The sequence below is a fragment of the Eutrigla gurnardus genome, assembly GCF_963514095.1.
Source record: "Eutrigla gurnardus genome assembly, chromosome: 22".
NCBI classification, from domain to species: Eukaryota; Metazoa; Chordata; class Actinopteri; order Perciformes; family Triglidae; genus Eutrigla; species Eutrigla gurnardus.
Window position 1 is genome coordinate 11,907,587 of NC_139933.1, and position 14,595 is coordinate 11,922,181.

The 14,595-nt window shown below is 41.3% G+C and overlaps 4 protein-coding genes across 4 annotated transcripts; 3 read left to right on the forward strand and 1 right to left on the reverse strand.

The window, feature by feature from the left end:
• Window positions 1-1,909: 1,909 nt before the first annotated feature.
• On the forward strand, window positions 1,910-3,027 carry LOC311008330 (uncharacterized protein; the record flags this gene model as incomplete). The annotated part of the gene is made up of 6 exons (XM_084001892.1): window positions 1,910-2,023; window positions 2,161-2,260; window positions 2,420-2,449; window positions 2,558-2,611; window positions 2,775-2,843; window positions 2,977-3,027. 6 exons carry the CDS (start codon window positions 1,910-1,912, stop codon window positions 3,009-3,011), a joined length of 402 nt encoding a protein of 133 aa, XP_083858018.1. The 3' UTR covers window positions 3,012-3,027.
• Window positions 2,640-8,860, reverse strand: kat7b (K(lysine) acetyltransferase 7b). Its single transcript, XM_084001891.1, has 14 exons — window positions 8,690-8,860; window positions 7,560-7,710; window positions 7,214-7,462; window positions 7,001-7,083; window positions 6,577-6,660; window positions 6,273-6,371; window positions 6,007-6,117; window positions 5,707-5,898; window positions 5,418-5,507; window positions 5,146-5,286; window positions 4,953-5,046; window positions 4,325-4,471; window positions 4,043-4,149; window positions 2,640-3,760 (listed from the first exon to the last, which is right to left on the reverse strand). Exons 1-14 carry the CDS (start codon window positions 8,705-8,707, stop codon window positions 3,659-3,661), a joined length of 1,668 nt encoding a protein of 555 aa, XP_083858017.1. The 5' UTR covers window positions 8,708-8,860; the 3' UTR covers window positions 2,640-3,658.
• A 535-nt stretch (window positions 8,861-9,395) lies between these two features.
• On the forward strand, window positions 9,396-11,123 carry ptges3l (prostaglandin E synthase 3 like). Its single transcript, XM_084039741.1, has 7 exons — window positions 9,396-9,556; window positions 9,666-9,779; window positions 9,946-10,012; window positions 10,125-10,223; window positions 10,599-10,688; window positions 10,786-10,848; window positions 10,947-11,123. Exons 1-7 carry the CDS (start codon window positions 9,522-9,524, stop codon window positions 10,953-10,955), a joined length of 477 nt encoding a protein of 158 aa, XP_083895867.1. The 5' UTR covers window positions 9,396-9,521; the 3' UTR covers window positions 10,956-11,123.
• Window positions 11,124-11,478: 355 nt separating this feature from the next.
• On the forward strand, window positions 11,479-14,552 carry aarsd1 (alanyl-tRNA synthetase domain containing 1). The gene is made up of 12 exons (XM_084039449.1): window positions 11,479-11,591; window positions 11,920-12,048; window positions 12,182-12,341; window positions 12,432-12,489; window positions 12,578-12,734; window positions 12,818-12,934; window positions 13,037-13,167; window positions 13,253-13,319; window positions 13,402-13,493; window positions 13,596-13,650; window positions 13,739-13,833; window positions 13,913-14,552. Exons 1-12 carry the CDS (start codon window positions 11,553-11,555, stop codon window positions 14,049-14,051), a joined length of 1,239 nt encoding a protein of 412 aa, XP_083895575.1. The 5' UTR covers window positions 11,479-11,552; the 3' UTR covers window positions 14,052-14,552.
• The last annotated feature ends 43 nt before the right edge of the window (window positions 14,553-14,595 follow it).

Sequence of the window (14,595 nt, forward strand, 5' to 3'; positions counted from 1 at the left end):
TGTAACATTTAACCCAAATGTAGCTTAACCGTGTCATGCAATGATGCAATGAAGCACATTGACCACACACGTCCAGTCATACCTTCACCTAGTCCTGTTTAACTCTTGTGTCGGCTACGACTTGAAATGTGCAATCATTGTGATAAAAAGGAGGCCCACCCGAGTACAATTACAGACTTTTAAAACATATTTATATTGTAAATCTAGATGGATTGATGAAACGGAGGGTGGATGGTTTTGATCTGGTGACTCCAGACTGCTCAGCTCCAGCCCGACCACAGAGCTGACCTCCTTGCCAGTTGGTTGAGTCCGCTGGCCTCTCACTGAAGGATCCCAGTCCTCTCAGAACAAACAGTCTGCTCCGTCCCCCGAAGAGGCGTCATGGTGAGCCCAGTCCAGTTTTTGATTTGGACCACAAGGTACTTCTGAGTCCACCCTCCACTTTCCCCAGCTTAGATCAAGTAAACCTGTCATTATCTAAATTAAGACATGTGTGGCAGCGAGGTATATGAGTCTTATCAGAAGTCAGAACCTCTCTCTCTGCAGAGGGCCCATGATTAAACTTGTCATGCATCACTTTAAATGTCATATGAGATGTAAGGCACACGGGGAGTCACACATTCGAGGGTGAAACGAATCAGAGGTGAGCGGTGCAAACCCTGAAATGGCCTGTCGAACCGCCACCCTGCTGCATCTCATGGAAATACGGAGTTCTGTCGTTACGGGAGCTCTTTGTGACCGAACCATTTCATATGCAAATGCCGTGTGCGTCTGATTTATTTTGTTTCAACACTCCACATTAGCTGTGGGCTACAATATGCGCACACAAGGGGGGCTGTTCAGGTGTAATTGCCTTTCAGGCCTAATTGTCCCGGGCTTTTCTTGCTTTTCAGAAGCACCTGTGCGTGGATCAAAGCATTTGATGTGTGTGTCAGCTTCTTTTCAAGTGGCTTGTCCTTCACGGCGCGCAGATTGTCAAGTAATTGCCTCTCCAGAAATGTTCGAGAGGCGGACTGTCGGAAAAAGAGCTCACGTGTCATTAGAATAGAGCACTTAAATGGCTAAGTAAGTAAAGATCATGGAAAGGTTTCATAGCAGCATAATCGTCTCTGGGGACGGGGAATAAGTGAGCATTTATGCTGATCAAAAGGTTACAAATATTGACATATTTCAGTATATTTCAGCTTTCAGGCCTTACATTGCACTTGAAATGTTGATCTTTTAGCCGTGAGTCTTCATAAGCCAACAGGTCAGAGGTTACATCTGTGTTGCCCTACAGTCTACAACTGGCTACCAAGTCAATTGGCCAACTAATAAAGCGCTCCCTTCAAAGCGGTGATATTTGCAAAGACGCGCCTGCATGTCCTGCCCTGCCCCCCCTTCCACAGCGACATCAAAGAGGCGTGTGCATATCACAAGGATCATTTTAGACCGAGAGCAATCCATGTGTCTCATAAAAATGCAAATGAAAGGTGACTATTTCAAATGTAAATATTTGAGCTTTAATATCACTGAACATGTGAACTGATCGTAAATCATTTCATGACATCTTTAATTCCAACTGCAGAACAACTGAAGACATACAGCATGTTCAATGATATTATTATTTATTGTATGTATTATTATGAATAAAATATTTGTTTCGTCAGATATTTCATGTGTAAATACTTGGGGACAGAGTTTAGTAATATAGCAAATCTGGAAGTTTCCACATGCAGGGGAGGCAATAATACCCAATTGTGTGATGGAGGGGAGGGGCTAGAGGTATAAAGCACCCTGGATACACCCGGGGCAGACAGAACAGCACCGAATCACATCGGCCCAATATCATTTTAAATGTATGTTTAGCTAAAAAGAAAAAAAAAAGAAAATACTTTGACTGAAGAGGAACCAAAGCGTTTCCCAAGAAATGGATAACTGGAAGATTCAGCTTGTTCTTGTGACTTTTTGTGCTTTGGTGCAAACCTATCAGGCACTGTCCTGGAGTGAGGAAGAGGAGAGAGGGTTACCTAAAGACTGGCAGGTGAGCATCCATCATTCAACGCACCTACGCACCTTTCTTTTTTCTTTTTTGCAAAACTATACGTACATTTCTGTGAGAGAGATCAAATTGATGAGAATGTTTTTTATTGCTTGTTTTCTTGTTTAACTACAATGAAGAAAGTGTATGTTTTTTTCTGGCAGGTCGAGTCACTGACGGCAGCTCTGATGAAAAGATCTAAAGCACTTCGTTTCTACGGACTAATGGGGAAACGCTCAGGTGGCCTCTAACCTCATCTCTGCGTTAAAAAAACAAACATTTTAAAATGAATTATGTTCTAAGGCTCATTATATTGTACATGTGTGGCAATGAAGAGAAAAAGACTGGTGCATGGCTAAAAATAGATGGCTAACTTTAGTTCCTTCTTATCCCTCACAGGTGCAAGGAAACCTTTCAAAGTAAATAGACGTAAGTATCACTGGCTGTTTAAAAAAAAATAATGTTCAATATCAATAATTCACTATTATTAGATTTCAACCATGAAATTCCTAGTGAGCGTCTTTCTCACGTTTACAGGAAACAAAGGAGAGGTGTTTGTGGGCCTGATGGGACGAAGCATTTCCAGTGGTGGTGAGCAACAAACGAAATCTAACTCGTATTTAAAATATCGAAGCAGCTTTATTGATATTAAAATACCAAATTGCTAATACACATTTAACAGCGAGGATTAAAAGTACAAGGCAAAGACAGTCCCATTGAAATGTTGAGTTAAAATGTTTTCTGTTCTTTACAGAAGCTTTAACCGGAATAATTCCATCAACAACCACTGCAGTCGATGTTTCAGAGGAACCACACAAGCAAGGTACGATTGTATCAGTATAAAAACCTGAGGTTGTTTTATTTCTATGTGCATCCTTACAGTGGTATGGTTGTCATTTTTTTATATTCTCAGCAAATTAAAAATATCTATAATTTATTATTCCATTATTTGGCAGGTTCATCAGAGGAATGGGTCCAAATCCTGTATTGATGGAGCTTTAAAAAAAAAGGAAAAAAGAAAGAAAAAAGAAGTATACATTATAATGATCTATACAATTTTACACCAACCAAAGAAGACGTTACCGTACATCATACTCCTCAAAATACACTCTGCTCACGGGTTCAATTCATGCTAACAATTATTGTAATATGCCCAAACAAAAACTACCATCTTAAAAATGCACAGTCTTGAATGAAATAAAAAATAACAGCAAGTTAAATGCTGCTAAATGCAGATATGTTTTTTCCTTTTCTTTTTTTTCTTTTTTGCATGGACAAAGCAAACATTCATGTTATCCACCACACTGGACCATATATCATGTAACATTCAAAGCTTATTAGATGGAGGCAGTTTCTTTTAAAAACAAAAAGGACAAAGAGATTCTCTACTGTTAATTGTTTGACAATGTTTAAGTCAAGAATCATCGGACTTGGAACGTATGGTGCTTAAAATCTAAATGAAACTATAATATAAAAGTAAAAAAAAAAAGAAGAAAAAAGTTCAGTGACAAATAAAGCAACGTAAAATGAAAAAAAAGGAGAATGAACACTGGTCTTTATTGACAGTTCGCAGGTCTAGGCTACTTGTGGCTGGTGAGGCTGGAGGTGATTTTATCAGTAGCCTGAGGAGCTTAGTGCTTATGTCCCTTTGGGAGGGGTCCATTTTAGTGAGCTCGGGTCGATGGTTTTGTTGCTATGGCCTCGCTTGATCTCCTTCGCTTTCCACTCATCAATCAGGTCCTAGCAGGAAGAAGAAAGGAGCAAAATGGACTGTCAAACATGGTGATGCTGCGGTACTATCATTTACTATCAGACCGTTCAACAGGAAAATGCATTAGGACAGGAGTGCATGGAGGGGCTGAGGGATATCACAGCATTATCATTATTATAAGAGAAAGTTATTTCCTAGTTTTTCAATATGAGAATAATGTCAACATAATGTCTTAATAAGAAAAATGTGTTAAAATAAAAGCGGATTAACTTAAACAAAGAACTACGCAGGCCAATGGGCCGACACCTCACCTGTCGCTTCAACACCAAGTGCTTTCCCTTCCAGTACTTCAGCATCTGGAGGGACTGCAGGGTGCTCACAATGTCCACAGGGTTGACGGCAGTTTCCTGACTGATCTCTGTGCATCAACAGCAAATATGTTTTGAATGTGCATGAGTGTTATTTGTTCAAGAGGATCTTTTAATGTGTTAATAAACCTTTTCCAACCAAGCCACACATTTGGTATTTTATCTTGATGGGGGTAGAGCTAAGCAAGTGGGCGATCTGCTATAATTCAATGTTTTCTGGCTCACCTTTGATGGAGATCTCCTTGCCCTGGAAATTGCACATGTATCGGAGTAACACCTCCTTCCAGTAGCTACGGTAACTGATGAGGCCCAGGTCAGACAGAGGTCTCTCGGGTGAACCCACCTTCTCCTCCACTTTAGAAAGCAGGTAGCCTTAAAGCACAGAGGAAAGCCAGCAAGAGTTAAAAAGAACCCTATTTACATTAAAACCCCATATTTCAGTATGCTCTGCAAACACACTGGGAAACATTAATTATGTTGATTTCATCCCAAAACGGCAAAAAATATATACATCCAATTGACAGATAATTTAATCAACAAGAAATCTGAGATGAAGAATTTTGCAATGGCTCATAAAACTGAAACATAATGTATTTGACTAAACCGTCACATACAATCCAATGTAAAAGACCTGAATAAATATCACTTAATTTAAATTTCTAATGAAATATGCTCGTTTTGTTTACTAAGCAAGAACTGATGAAACGTGTGTTTTCCTTCATATGCCTCAAACTTTGTTTGCATTTTTTTCTTTTTGAACATGGAAATGACACATTTTTCACTGAGCATTGCTACAGTTTGGACATTCAGTCCTCATTTCGATACAAAATGAGAGTAATCAGTGAATACGTACTGAAGTCAATGAGCATTTTGCCAAAGCCCTGCCTCATGTACTGTGGCATTGTCAGGATACAGGATACATTGTAGTTGAGGAAGGAATTCTTCTCCTGGATATCAATACAAAAGAAAAACATTCCAGTCACCTCAGTATACAAAACAGTATACATACAAAATATAACTATAATATAATCAATAATTCCATTTACCTTGGAAAAGTATCCCACTAAATGGCAGCCGGTGTTGTCAGCCTCAGTCATGACATAGAAGAGAAAAGGCTCAACGTCGTAGTACAGTGTTTTGTGATCCAAGAAGAGCTTGGCGAGTAAACAGAGGTTCTGGCAGTAGATCTAATGGGATAAAATGGTACTTGTTAGGAAGAAGTCACTGTGAGGCTTGCTTTACCCATGTGTGTAAATCATTTTCAAACATCGGCAAAACAAGAAGAGGCAAAATAATCTTCAACATTGAGTCTCCCTACCTTATTCTTTTTGCCATCGACTTCAAACACGGATATACCCCCCTTTCTGTACACCTCGTCTCCCGGAGGATGCTTCCACACACACTTGGCCTGAAAAGACATGCAACAAAAACACACATCAGTGTTACTTCCTAAGAACCCGGGGAGTATAAACACATATGTAAAATACATATATTTGAAACCCATACTCTAGAAAACTCATGAATGGATATAAAAAATAAAATATACGATTGAAATAACTGTTTTGGCATTGCATAAAATGGCATATCAAAAACACGTCGACTCTCACCATGTGCCGCCTGAGGATGGTCTGGCTCTTCATGTACTTGAGGCAGAATTCGCAGACATAGAGGCGACCCAGGCGTGCATACTCCTCGGGATAGGGCGAGTGGTACCAGGTGTCGAGCTCATAACGGCCGAACAGGATGGTTTTGATCATGTTACTGCCCTCTGTGATCTGGCCCTGGATACGCAGCTTCTCCTGCAGAAAGGGATACGTGGTGTCAGTGCTGGTCTCAGCATCACCCCGAGATACTTATATCATATGAAATCCTTTTGACACCCATGGGAGATATGAAACGGTGATTACCAGATCCTCAGATGCGCGGGCCTGGGCTTTTCTGAAGAGCTCTAGATCATATTCACTGGTGATGTTCTCCAACAGAGGCTCTCTGGTGTTGCTGTGTGTCTGCCGATGCTCCTGCGGGCCAGACAGAAAGAGGAATGAGTATAAGATGATGCACCGTCCAAAATACAAACATAACGACGGAGGACCAGTTGTAATATTGACACGTGGAGTGAGAGTCGAAGCGCACGGCAGCAAGTAAACAACATCCAGTTGGAGTTTCAGCGTACCATGTGCTTTTCTTTCTGCTCCTTCTGAAGGCCAGAGTTTCGCCCCTTCCTCAACTCAGTCACCTGCTCCTTGTATCTGCTCTGTTTCAACGTTGGTGTCTGAAATCAAGATTGAAACATTCACTTTTGGATATTAAAGCTGCATAACAACAACTAGATTTGTATTTTGACATACATCTTCACCAAATTGGACCATGCGGCGGCCCACCTGCACACTCAATCGATATATTGTGCAGCCTGCGTAACATTCATATGCTTCCTGTTAGAAAGTAAACATAATAAATGTGATGCCAAAAAGACGTACCTGGTGACGGGTTGCATGCCGTGAGTTGTTTTCTTCCTGCCCCTTCACTTCCTCCTCTTGTTTTTCACGGCTGATGGCTTTTACCTATAATTAAGTTAAACTGTCAACATTTATGTTCATGTGATGCTAGGCCGTATTAACTTATTGTATAAGACTACTCTCTGTTGTTTCAGACCATGATATTAAATACCTCTTAATGTAAAATACCGATGTAACTCAATGTATACTTAAATAATAAAAAGGATTACATAATGAAGGGAAAAAATAAATCATGGAAGATGTGTTAATTAGCCAAGCATAATAAATCTAACAAAAAAACAACAACAACGTGATCATACAGAAGATAATCAGGTGTTGGTTATCCTCATCACAGCTAATGACAGGAGAGAAACAGCTGAAGTAACTTATATCATCATCATCTCACCTTGCATTCATCAGCAGAGAGATTGTGGTAAAGAGGACAACCCGATACAGCAAAATGACGTTCATGTTTTCCTGTGAGGTGACCTGCGTAAATTAAGAAAAAGGAACCAATTTATATTAACATATTACTGTCAGTATGATAGTACAGGATGTCTACAAAAATACATCATAAGGGATTCCACTGTTCAAATTTTCAAAAGGGCAGAGATTTTACCAAGTGAATTGCATCCGGGCGTAGGGCATTTCATGTTGAAGTTGTAGGTCTCGTGACAGCGGCGGCGCTTGGGTCGATGGGAGAGGTCCTTGTCGGAGTCTCTGTTGGCTTGATCTTTGGCCTGGCTCTCATCATGGGAGGCGTTGGGGCTGGAGATGTCCAGCTCAGATTCAGAAGAGGGGGCATTTCCTGTGGGCGTCAACGGCGGAGATTCATCGTGGTCCGCAGCTCGCTTCAAGTCCGGAGTATCTAAAGCAAAAGGAGGCAAACCACCACGGTGAATAAATAGCGGTAGACGCGGTCGACTGTAAAAAGGTTATATTTTATTCATAGGATGTCGGCCAACCCTGAGAGCTTTGGCTGAGGCGAGTGGAGGCTCTGGTGAGGCGCTGTCTCTTGGGCATGTTCCCATCACTTTCTGAACTATTGGTCTGTTCTCTTTCAGCAGAGGAGTCAGAGTCTTCGGTTCCGTCTGAACCACTCCCGACCATATGTCTCTATCAGGGGGAAAAACATGAATGCACAATTCATAATAAAAAAGGTACACAAATGTAGAAGCTGATGTTCCATGGCAAGTGTCAGTGGTGTAAATTAGACACAACTACAAATCACAATCAGTGATCATTTATAGCTTGCCAATAAATGATAAAAACCTAAACCTGGGATACCGTAATGCATGTGTAAGAAGAGCTGGTTACGGGTGGTCATTATTTCAGAGAAAGGCCACAGACAGTTGATAGCCCGCTGTAGCTTAGTTTGTATTAGGTTAAACAGCTGTGGACGTTTGCGGCTAACCGTTTTTATTCTACCACAGTTAGCATTTAGTACTTTTCAAATATCAAACTAGCTACACAAATAACGTAACAGTTAGGAGCCATAGTAGTAACTACACAAAAAAGTATCCAGCCTAGTTAGCACTTCAGCAACCTAATATTGTTGTTAGCTTAGCGTGTCATGTTAGCTTAGCTCCCCGTTTTCTCACGGCTAACAGACCGTGGCACCAAACGTCATTAACAAATCTCGCATCTTAAGATAGAGCGCTTAGTGGTGCTTTCACTACCGTGACTATTTACGTTTCATGGACACAAACCGATGTGTGGTGGTCCTGTGGGAAGTTCGGCATGTATACAACTTACAAAGCACCGTTTTATTTCAATAATACTCAAATTGAAGTTTTAGATTTGGTTTAGCTGCTCGTCACCGCCCACTGAGATGTAACGTTAATTAGTTATCTTACTTAACGTCAACTGAAACAAACCAGAAACAAAATATGGCAACTGATGCGTTCGTGTATTAATTTATTGTTAAATGATACATGATACCCCCAGCGTATCCATAACAAATGCCATGTTTTAGCATTGTTAAATTGACAAATTATTGAATGGAACATGGTGGAGCGTTCTCCCCATCCGGAGAGTGGAGCTAACTTAGCTAATGTTAACGTTACCCTCTTGTGCGACCTACTTTTGTTCTTACCTGTCGCCTACGAGGCATTTTCACCTTGATGAGCGGTACTTCCTGCGGGTGTGTAGTCAAAATGGCTAAATTCCTCCAAACTTAAGATACAATACAAAAGAAAACTATTTATTGATTTTTTTTTATAAAATCCAGGCAGAAGTTTATGTACACAGCGTTGCCCGGTTCTCTCGCGCCACATTCCCCGCACAGACAGAGCAGAGAACTGCATTTCCGGTTTTGGAGTGAGCCTCCACACCAGCAGGGGGCGACCCTGCGCTACTCTCTAATGCATGTAGTTAATTTACGTTTTGCAACACATTAACGAGAATTTAACAGAGTTTATACCTACATATATATATATATATATATATATATATATATATATATATATATATATATATATATATAAATAATTTAAATATAAATGAGCCTTTTCCACAATTGTGAGTTGGTTTTCTCATCACTTAATGTATTTAAAAAGACAAATAACTAAAAAAGAATAACTCAGCATCTAACAAGAAGACCGTAAATAGTCTGAGTAGAATTTACATCAGTTTTTACTACTGACCCTTATCTGTTTTGTGTCTCCCTGCCCCCACCTTCACCATCTCAACAGCCAGGGCAGGGGGTGGCTGAAGTGAGAACCCAGAAAATGCAGCTGTTTTCCCGAGTGTTCCACTGACAGGCTATAACGGGCAGGGGAAGGGGCTAGGCTGTTACTATATATAGTCTCCAGGGCCTGGTCTCAGCATTAGACCACACAGCCCAACGCAAAAAGCCACACACTTTTTACTTTCTGGCAGCCAGAGGAATACAAACGTTTCTGTTGTAGTACTGCGCAATAATCAGAATGAACAAGCCCAAAATTGTCAGACCAGAGGAGAGGTAAGTGCTGCTAGTCTCTCTTTTAGTACTAACAATGGCAACACATGCCTTTTATTAATCCTAATGATCACATATTTGATTCACAGAAAATTTCTCTGTGTCTTAACAGCCAGCCAGCACGTGCGTTATGGTTTGACAGAAAGAAATATGTCACCATCAACTTCATGGTTCAAAAACCAAAAGATGTCCAGGTTGATATCCAGTCAGATAAGATGATTTTATGGTGAGTTTAATTATAGGTACCCTTTTGTTTCACTGAAATGTCTTTGTCTTACTCTCCGTCTCTATCTTGTGTAACACCTTTGTGAGTTTAGAGATGTGTGGACACAAATGATGTACATTTTGTTCTAAATTGTTCCCTTGACAACCCTGTCCTGTCTTTACAACAGCTGCAAAAACGACACAGATGACGTGTTCTACAACGAGCTGCACTTCTATGAACAAGTTCAATTCAATGTAAGCATCTGATTTTTAGGCACCAAAGTGATTCTATATGTTGCATACTGATACATTCAGTCAGTGGGATGTTTAATATAAGTGTGTCGTTATCCTTTCAACACTTTAAAAGGACTCCAGAGAACGTGTCTATGACCGCACCATCAATGTCTTGCTAAGGAAGGTGAAGCCTGATTATTCGTGGCCTCATCTCCAGAAGGATCCAGCTAAGGTAAGTCTTGGTCACCCACATTTAGATGTAAACATTCTCATGATCTCAGAAACATTTGTATTTGATTTTTAAGAGCTTGGTTCTATAGAAATGGTGATATTTTAAATTGAGTTTATTTTTCTCCACAGCATTTTCAAATTAAATGATACTAGTTAGGTCCCAACCCCTCTGTTGAAAAACTCTTAACACAGTGTGGCTGCCTCAGAAGAATACATACTAAATAATACCAGACGTGACTTGTCTCTCAATATGCGCAAGTGTAAATGACACTTCATCTAAGGTCGTCCGTAGGCAATTTAATTGACCTCCAGCAACAATTATGAAGCAGGGCACTGCTTCCCTTCCCAACCGTGTTGTCTCTCCTTCTCTTTGCAGCCCAGCTGGATTTCTGTAGATTTTGATAACTGGCGGGACTGGGAGCACGAAGAAGATGAGGGAAAGGAAGAGTACGATAGATATACAGATGTGAGTATACGGGGTGTCTCTGGTTATAAGACCAACAAAAAAGAGCTTTGAAATCTGTGCATGTGCTTATAAAATATTTACATTCTCTCTCTCTCAGATGATCCGAGAAATGGCTTCCAGTAATAAAGGGAAAATACCAGATATGGGGGATCTTAGTGATGTAAGTGCTGCTAGTTCTAGAGATTACTTTTTAAAATAAACTATGTATAATTCCCCATCATTTAAATGTTGACCACGTTCTTCCTTCTTGCCTTACAGTCTGACTGAGACTCAGTACACCCTCTCCCGTGTCGAAGACTTGCTGACGTTTGTAATATTTGAAGATGATTTGATGTTATTTTCCAAAACACTATTCTTGTACATGTGATATTTTCTATCAAATTATTGATTGACATGTTATAGTCCACTGCATGCTGACATATCATTGTCAATTTTAATAAATATCTGATGATCAACAATGCTTTGAAAGTCATTATGATTTGGTGCCTGGGGTAATATATTTGATGTTATTAGACTACATGGCATAACATGGTTGTTTGTTTCAGTCTCTCCAGAAGATGGCGGTAGAGCAGCAATTAGGGTGCCTGCCAGCTTCATTCATTATTTTACGCACAGCAGTAAATACACTATTAACAAAGACGAGAGACAGTGTAAAGTACCTTGTGCAAACAGGAACAAACAACAGATGTTTTTGTTTGTTTTTATGTCATGCCATCAAATTGCAAAACAAAAAGCGTTTAGAAGCCATCCGTGTGAGTTAATGAAGTTTGGACCGGGTTGCTAGCCGTACTTGGCCGACAGCGGTCATCCGAGTGTTGTCTTGCATTACATTAGCTCGAGCTTTTACCCGCTAAACACTCCAGAATGGCTTTTCAGTGTCAGCGAGACTGCTATATGAAAGAGGTAGGAGACCATTTATCAGCGCCGAATTGTTTAGCAGGAAGCGGAAACACCAAATGTAACATTAATTCTCTGCTAAAGCGATTAGCATGTTTGCTAACCGACGTCAGTGGGAGAACGAGCGAGTTCTACTAACGGACCACTGTGTGAACCTTATGTTAGGGCTCTGCACGTCTGCTATCTGTTGATGTATATCATTTGACAATGTGTATTCATAGTAAACCAAGCATGTCCATGTTGTCAACCTAAACTCATTGTAACGTTAGATTTATTTCAAACATGAACACAGTAACTTTATCTTACTCACGGTTCCTCACGGTTTTCCTGTTAGTTTGTTACTCGTGTAGTGTCCTGCTGCCCAGCTGAGCTCAAACATGAAGTCAATGGAAAGAAAGAAACTCTTAAAGGCTTCAATGTCAAGCTTCAAGACACCATCTTGTTCCCTGAAGGAGGCGGCCAAGTAAGATGAAAAATCATGCTACTTTAATGACCACTGCACATCTGCACGTACATGTGTGTCAGAAGTTAAACAGAGTCACCCAAAAAGCCATACTACGTGATATTGTTAGAGTTTCATGTTGTCCCTCCCTCAGCCAGATGACCGTGGGCTGATTGGAGACGTCCCGGTCCTGAGGGTGACGAGGCAGGGACCTGAAGCCCTGCACTTTGTGGGCTCACCTCTGGAGGTGGGTCAGGAGGTGCAAGTGAAGCTGGAATGGGAGAGGAGGTTTGATCACATGCAGCAGCACTCGGGTGAGTAACGCAATGAAAAAAGTCAGGGACTGTCATTTGTTGTCATTACACACTTGTTCTAAGCTAGGATCATTTTCCTCCTGCTCTTAGGTCAACATTTGATTACAGCTTTGGCAGACAACATGTTTGGATACAAGACCACATCCTGGTACGTCACCACTGCACAGCACAGACCCGCTTTTCTTTAACCAGAAGAACTTGGGTTTACCTCTCTTCTCCATTGTTCTTGTTTCTAGGGAACTAGGACGCCAGAGAAGCACCATTGAACTGGACACTTCCTCTGTGAAGCCTGACCAGCTCCTCGCCCTGGAGGAAGCTGTAAACGAAAAGATCAGAGTCCACGTCCCCGTCACGGTTCAGCTCCTCTCCCTGGACGATCCCGCTGTAGAAAAGGTGTTTATGCAGATATTACTGGTGGTAAAACACAGTCATGTCTTAGACACTGGTTCAACGTAAATGATGAATGTGTGAACCAGGTGAGGAGTCGAGGGCTGCCAGATGACCACGCGGGGCCCATTCGGATTGTAGACATCGAGGGCATCGATGCCAACACATGCTGTGGAACCCACGTGTCCAACCTCAGTCACTTACAGGTTCAACTTCACACATACGCCCTTAGATGTTGCCTGATCTGACTTATACATAACGTAACACAGTTTCTTGTAATGTGACATTTCTCTTTATCTGAATTTTAGGCAATAAAGCTACTAGGAACTGAGAAAGGAAAGAAAAACAAAACCAACCTGATATTCCTGGCGGGAAACAGGGTACTGAAGTATGCAGAGAAAAGCTACAGCACAGAGCGATCACTGGTGTCTCTCCTGAAGTAAGTCTGACTCATCAAACATCACCAATGTGAGTTAAACTCATCCTTGAAGTTTGAAGTGAAAAAAGTCCTTCTTGTTCAACAGAACTGGACCCGATGAGCACGTTGAGGCAGTCGATAAGTTGCAGAAGTCTGCTAAGCTTCTACAGAAAGTAAGAAAATGTCCTCAGTTATGTCTTCTTCTATGTGTTTTGCACATAGAGTCCCTAACCATTATTCAAATGTCTTGGGCAGACTAACCTCAGCCTGCTACGAGACATGGCTGTCCTCATCTCACAGAACTTTAAGAACGACCCCCGGAGAGGCAACTTCTTCAGCTTGCACAAGTAAGACACTCAGGGGGCTTATTTGTATGTACTGCATTACAGTATAGAGTACAAGCATCAATGAGTATTTCAGAAAGGAAATGGTCTTTTTTCTTTTTACAGAAAAGAGGGCGACAATGAGTTCATGAATATCATCGCCAATGAAATAAACACAGAGGTAAGCTTGCAACCCGTCTGCTTGCTTCTTGGTTTTAGCTGTTAGGGTTAGGCGTTTTTTTTTAAAGCCTAGTTTTGTCTGCTCTTAGGAAACTTTGGTTTTCCTGACTGTTGGAGAGGAGAAGGGACCTGGTTTGTTTGTCCTGGCTGGACCAAGTGGACAAGTGGCTGAGATGGGGCCGCGGTAAGTGAAGCCACATTTATTTCGCTCCCAAAATGTTGATGTAGGTTGGTGCCCGGTCTAAATTCTTTGCGCTCCCCAGGGTGTTAGAGATGCTCCAAGGGAAGGGGGCAGGGAAAAACGGACGTTTCCAAGGAAAAGCCAACAGCCTGGCACGAAGAGGAGAGGTGGAGGAGTTCCTCCAGCAGCACTGCAAACAACACACCTCAGAGGAAGAATGAATGGACCTGCATATATAGCAGTTTTGTAGTCCTTGGAATCACTCAAGGTGCTTTACACTACATCTTCTACAGTCATACTCTGATGGCTGTTTGCCCATTAGGACCTAATCTAACGCATTCACAATCTGGGGTTCAGGATTTTGCCCAGGAGGAGCTGGGAATCGCACCACTGCTCTTCCTGTCGGCGGATCACTTGCTCTACCTCTCATAATTAATTCTGCAATGGTTTATGTATTACAAATGCATATCTCGTCATGGAGGAGAAACAATGTGGAGAACCCAGTGAGGATAGCTTACCTGGTTGTCTGAGCTATTCACATTTTGTGGTTAACACCAAATGTGTTAAAGGACTGGCCAGATACCAAAAGAGGGATCATTTCTGTGAAAATGTATAGAACTGGGGCTGCTGTGCATGTGCTGTGCATATCTGAATGTTAAATATCATGTACATATTTCCATTAAAGCTTCTGTTAAACTTTATTTTCTCTGAGCAGATTTCCATTCAAGCCCTTTTTAAAAATGTGGAGGATGTAGGAGTCCTGCT

Excerpts from the sequence above, each read along its gene's own strand:
- kat7b (XM_084001891.1), bottom strand. Across the intron at positions 7,463-7,559 it reads CCTCAGCCAAAGCTCTCAGG|ATACTCCGGACTTGAAGCGA; the intron begins GTTGGCCGACAT and ends CTTTTGCTTTAG. Across the intron at positions 4,472-4,952 it reads CAAAATGCTCATTGACTTCA|GCTACCTGCTTTCTAAAGTG; the intron begins GTACGTATTCAC and ends CTGTGCTTTAAG.
- ptges3l (XM_084039741.1), top strand. The coding sequence starts at position 9,522 with ATGAACAAGCCCAAAATTGTCAGACCAGAGGAGAG. Across the intron at positions 10,224-10,598 it reads TCCAGAAGGATCCAGCTAAG|CCCAGCTGGATTTCTGTAGA; the intron begins GTAAGTCTTGGT and ends TTCTCTTTGCAG. Across the intron at positions 10,689-10,785 it reads AGTACGATAGATATACAGAT|ATGATCCGAGAAATGGCTTC; the intron begins GTGAGTATACGG and ends TCTCTCTCTCAG.
- aarsd1 (XM_084039449.1), top strand. The coding sequence starts at position 11,553 with ATGGCTTTTCAGTGTCAGCGAGACTGCTATATGAAAGAG. Across the intron at positions 12,342-12,431 it reads TCACATGCAGCAGCACTCGG|GTCAACATTTGATTACAGCT; the intron begins GTGAGTAACGCA and ends TCCTGCTCTTAG. Across the intron at positions 13,651-13,738 it reads CCAATGAAATAAACACAGAG|GAAACTTTGGTTTTCCTGAC; the intron begins GTAAGCTTGCAA and ends GTCTGCTCTTAG.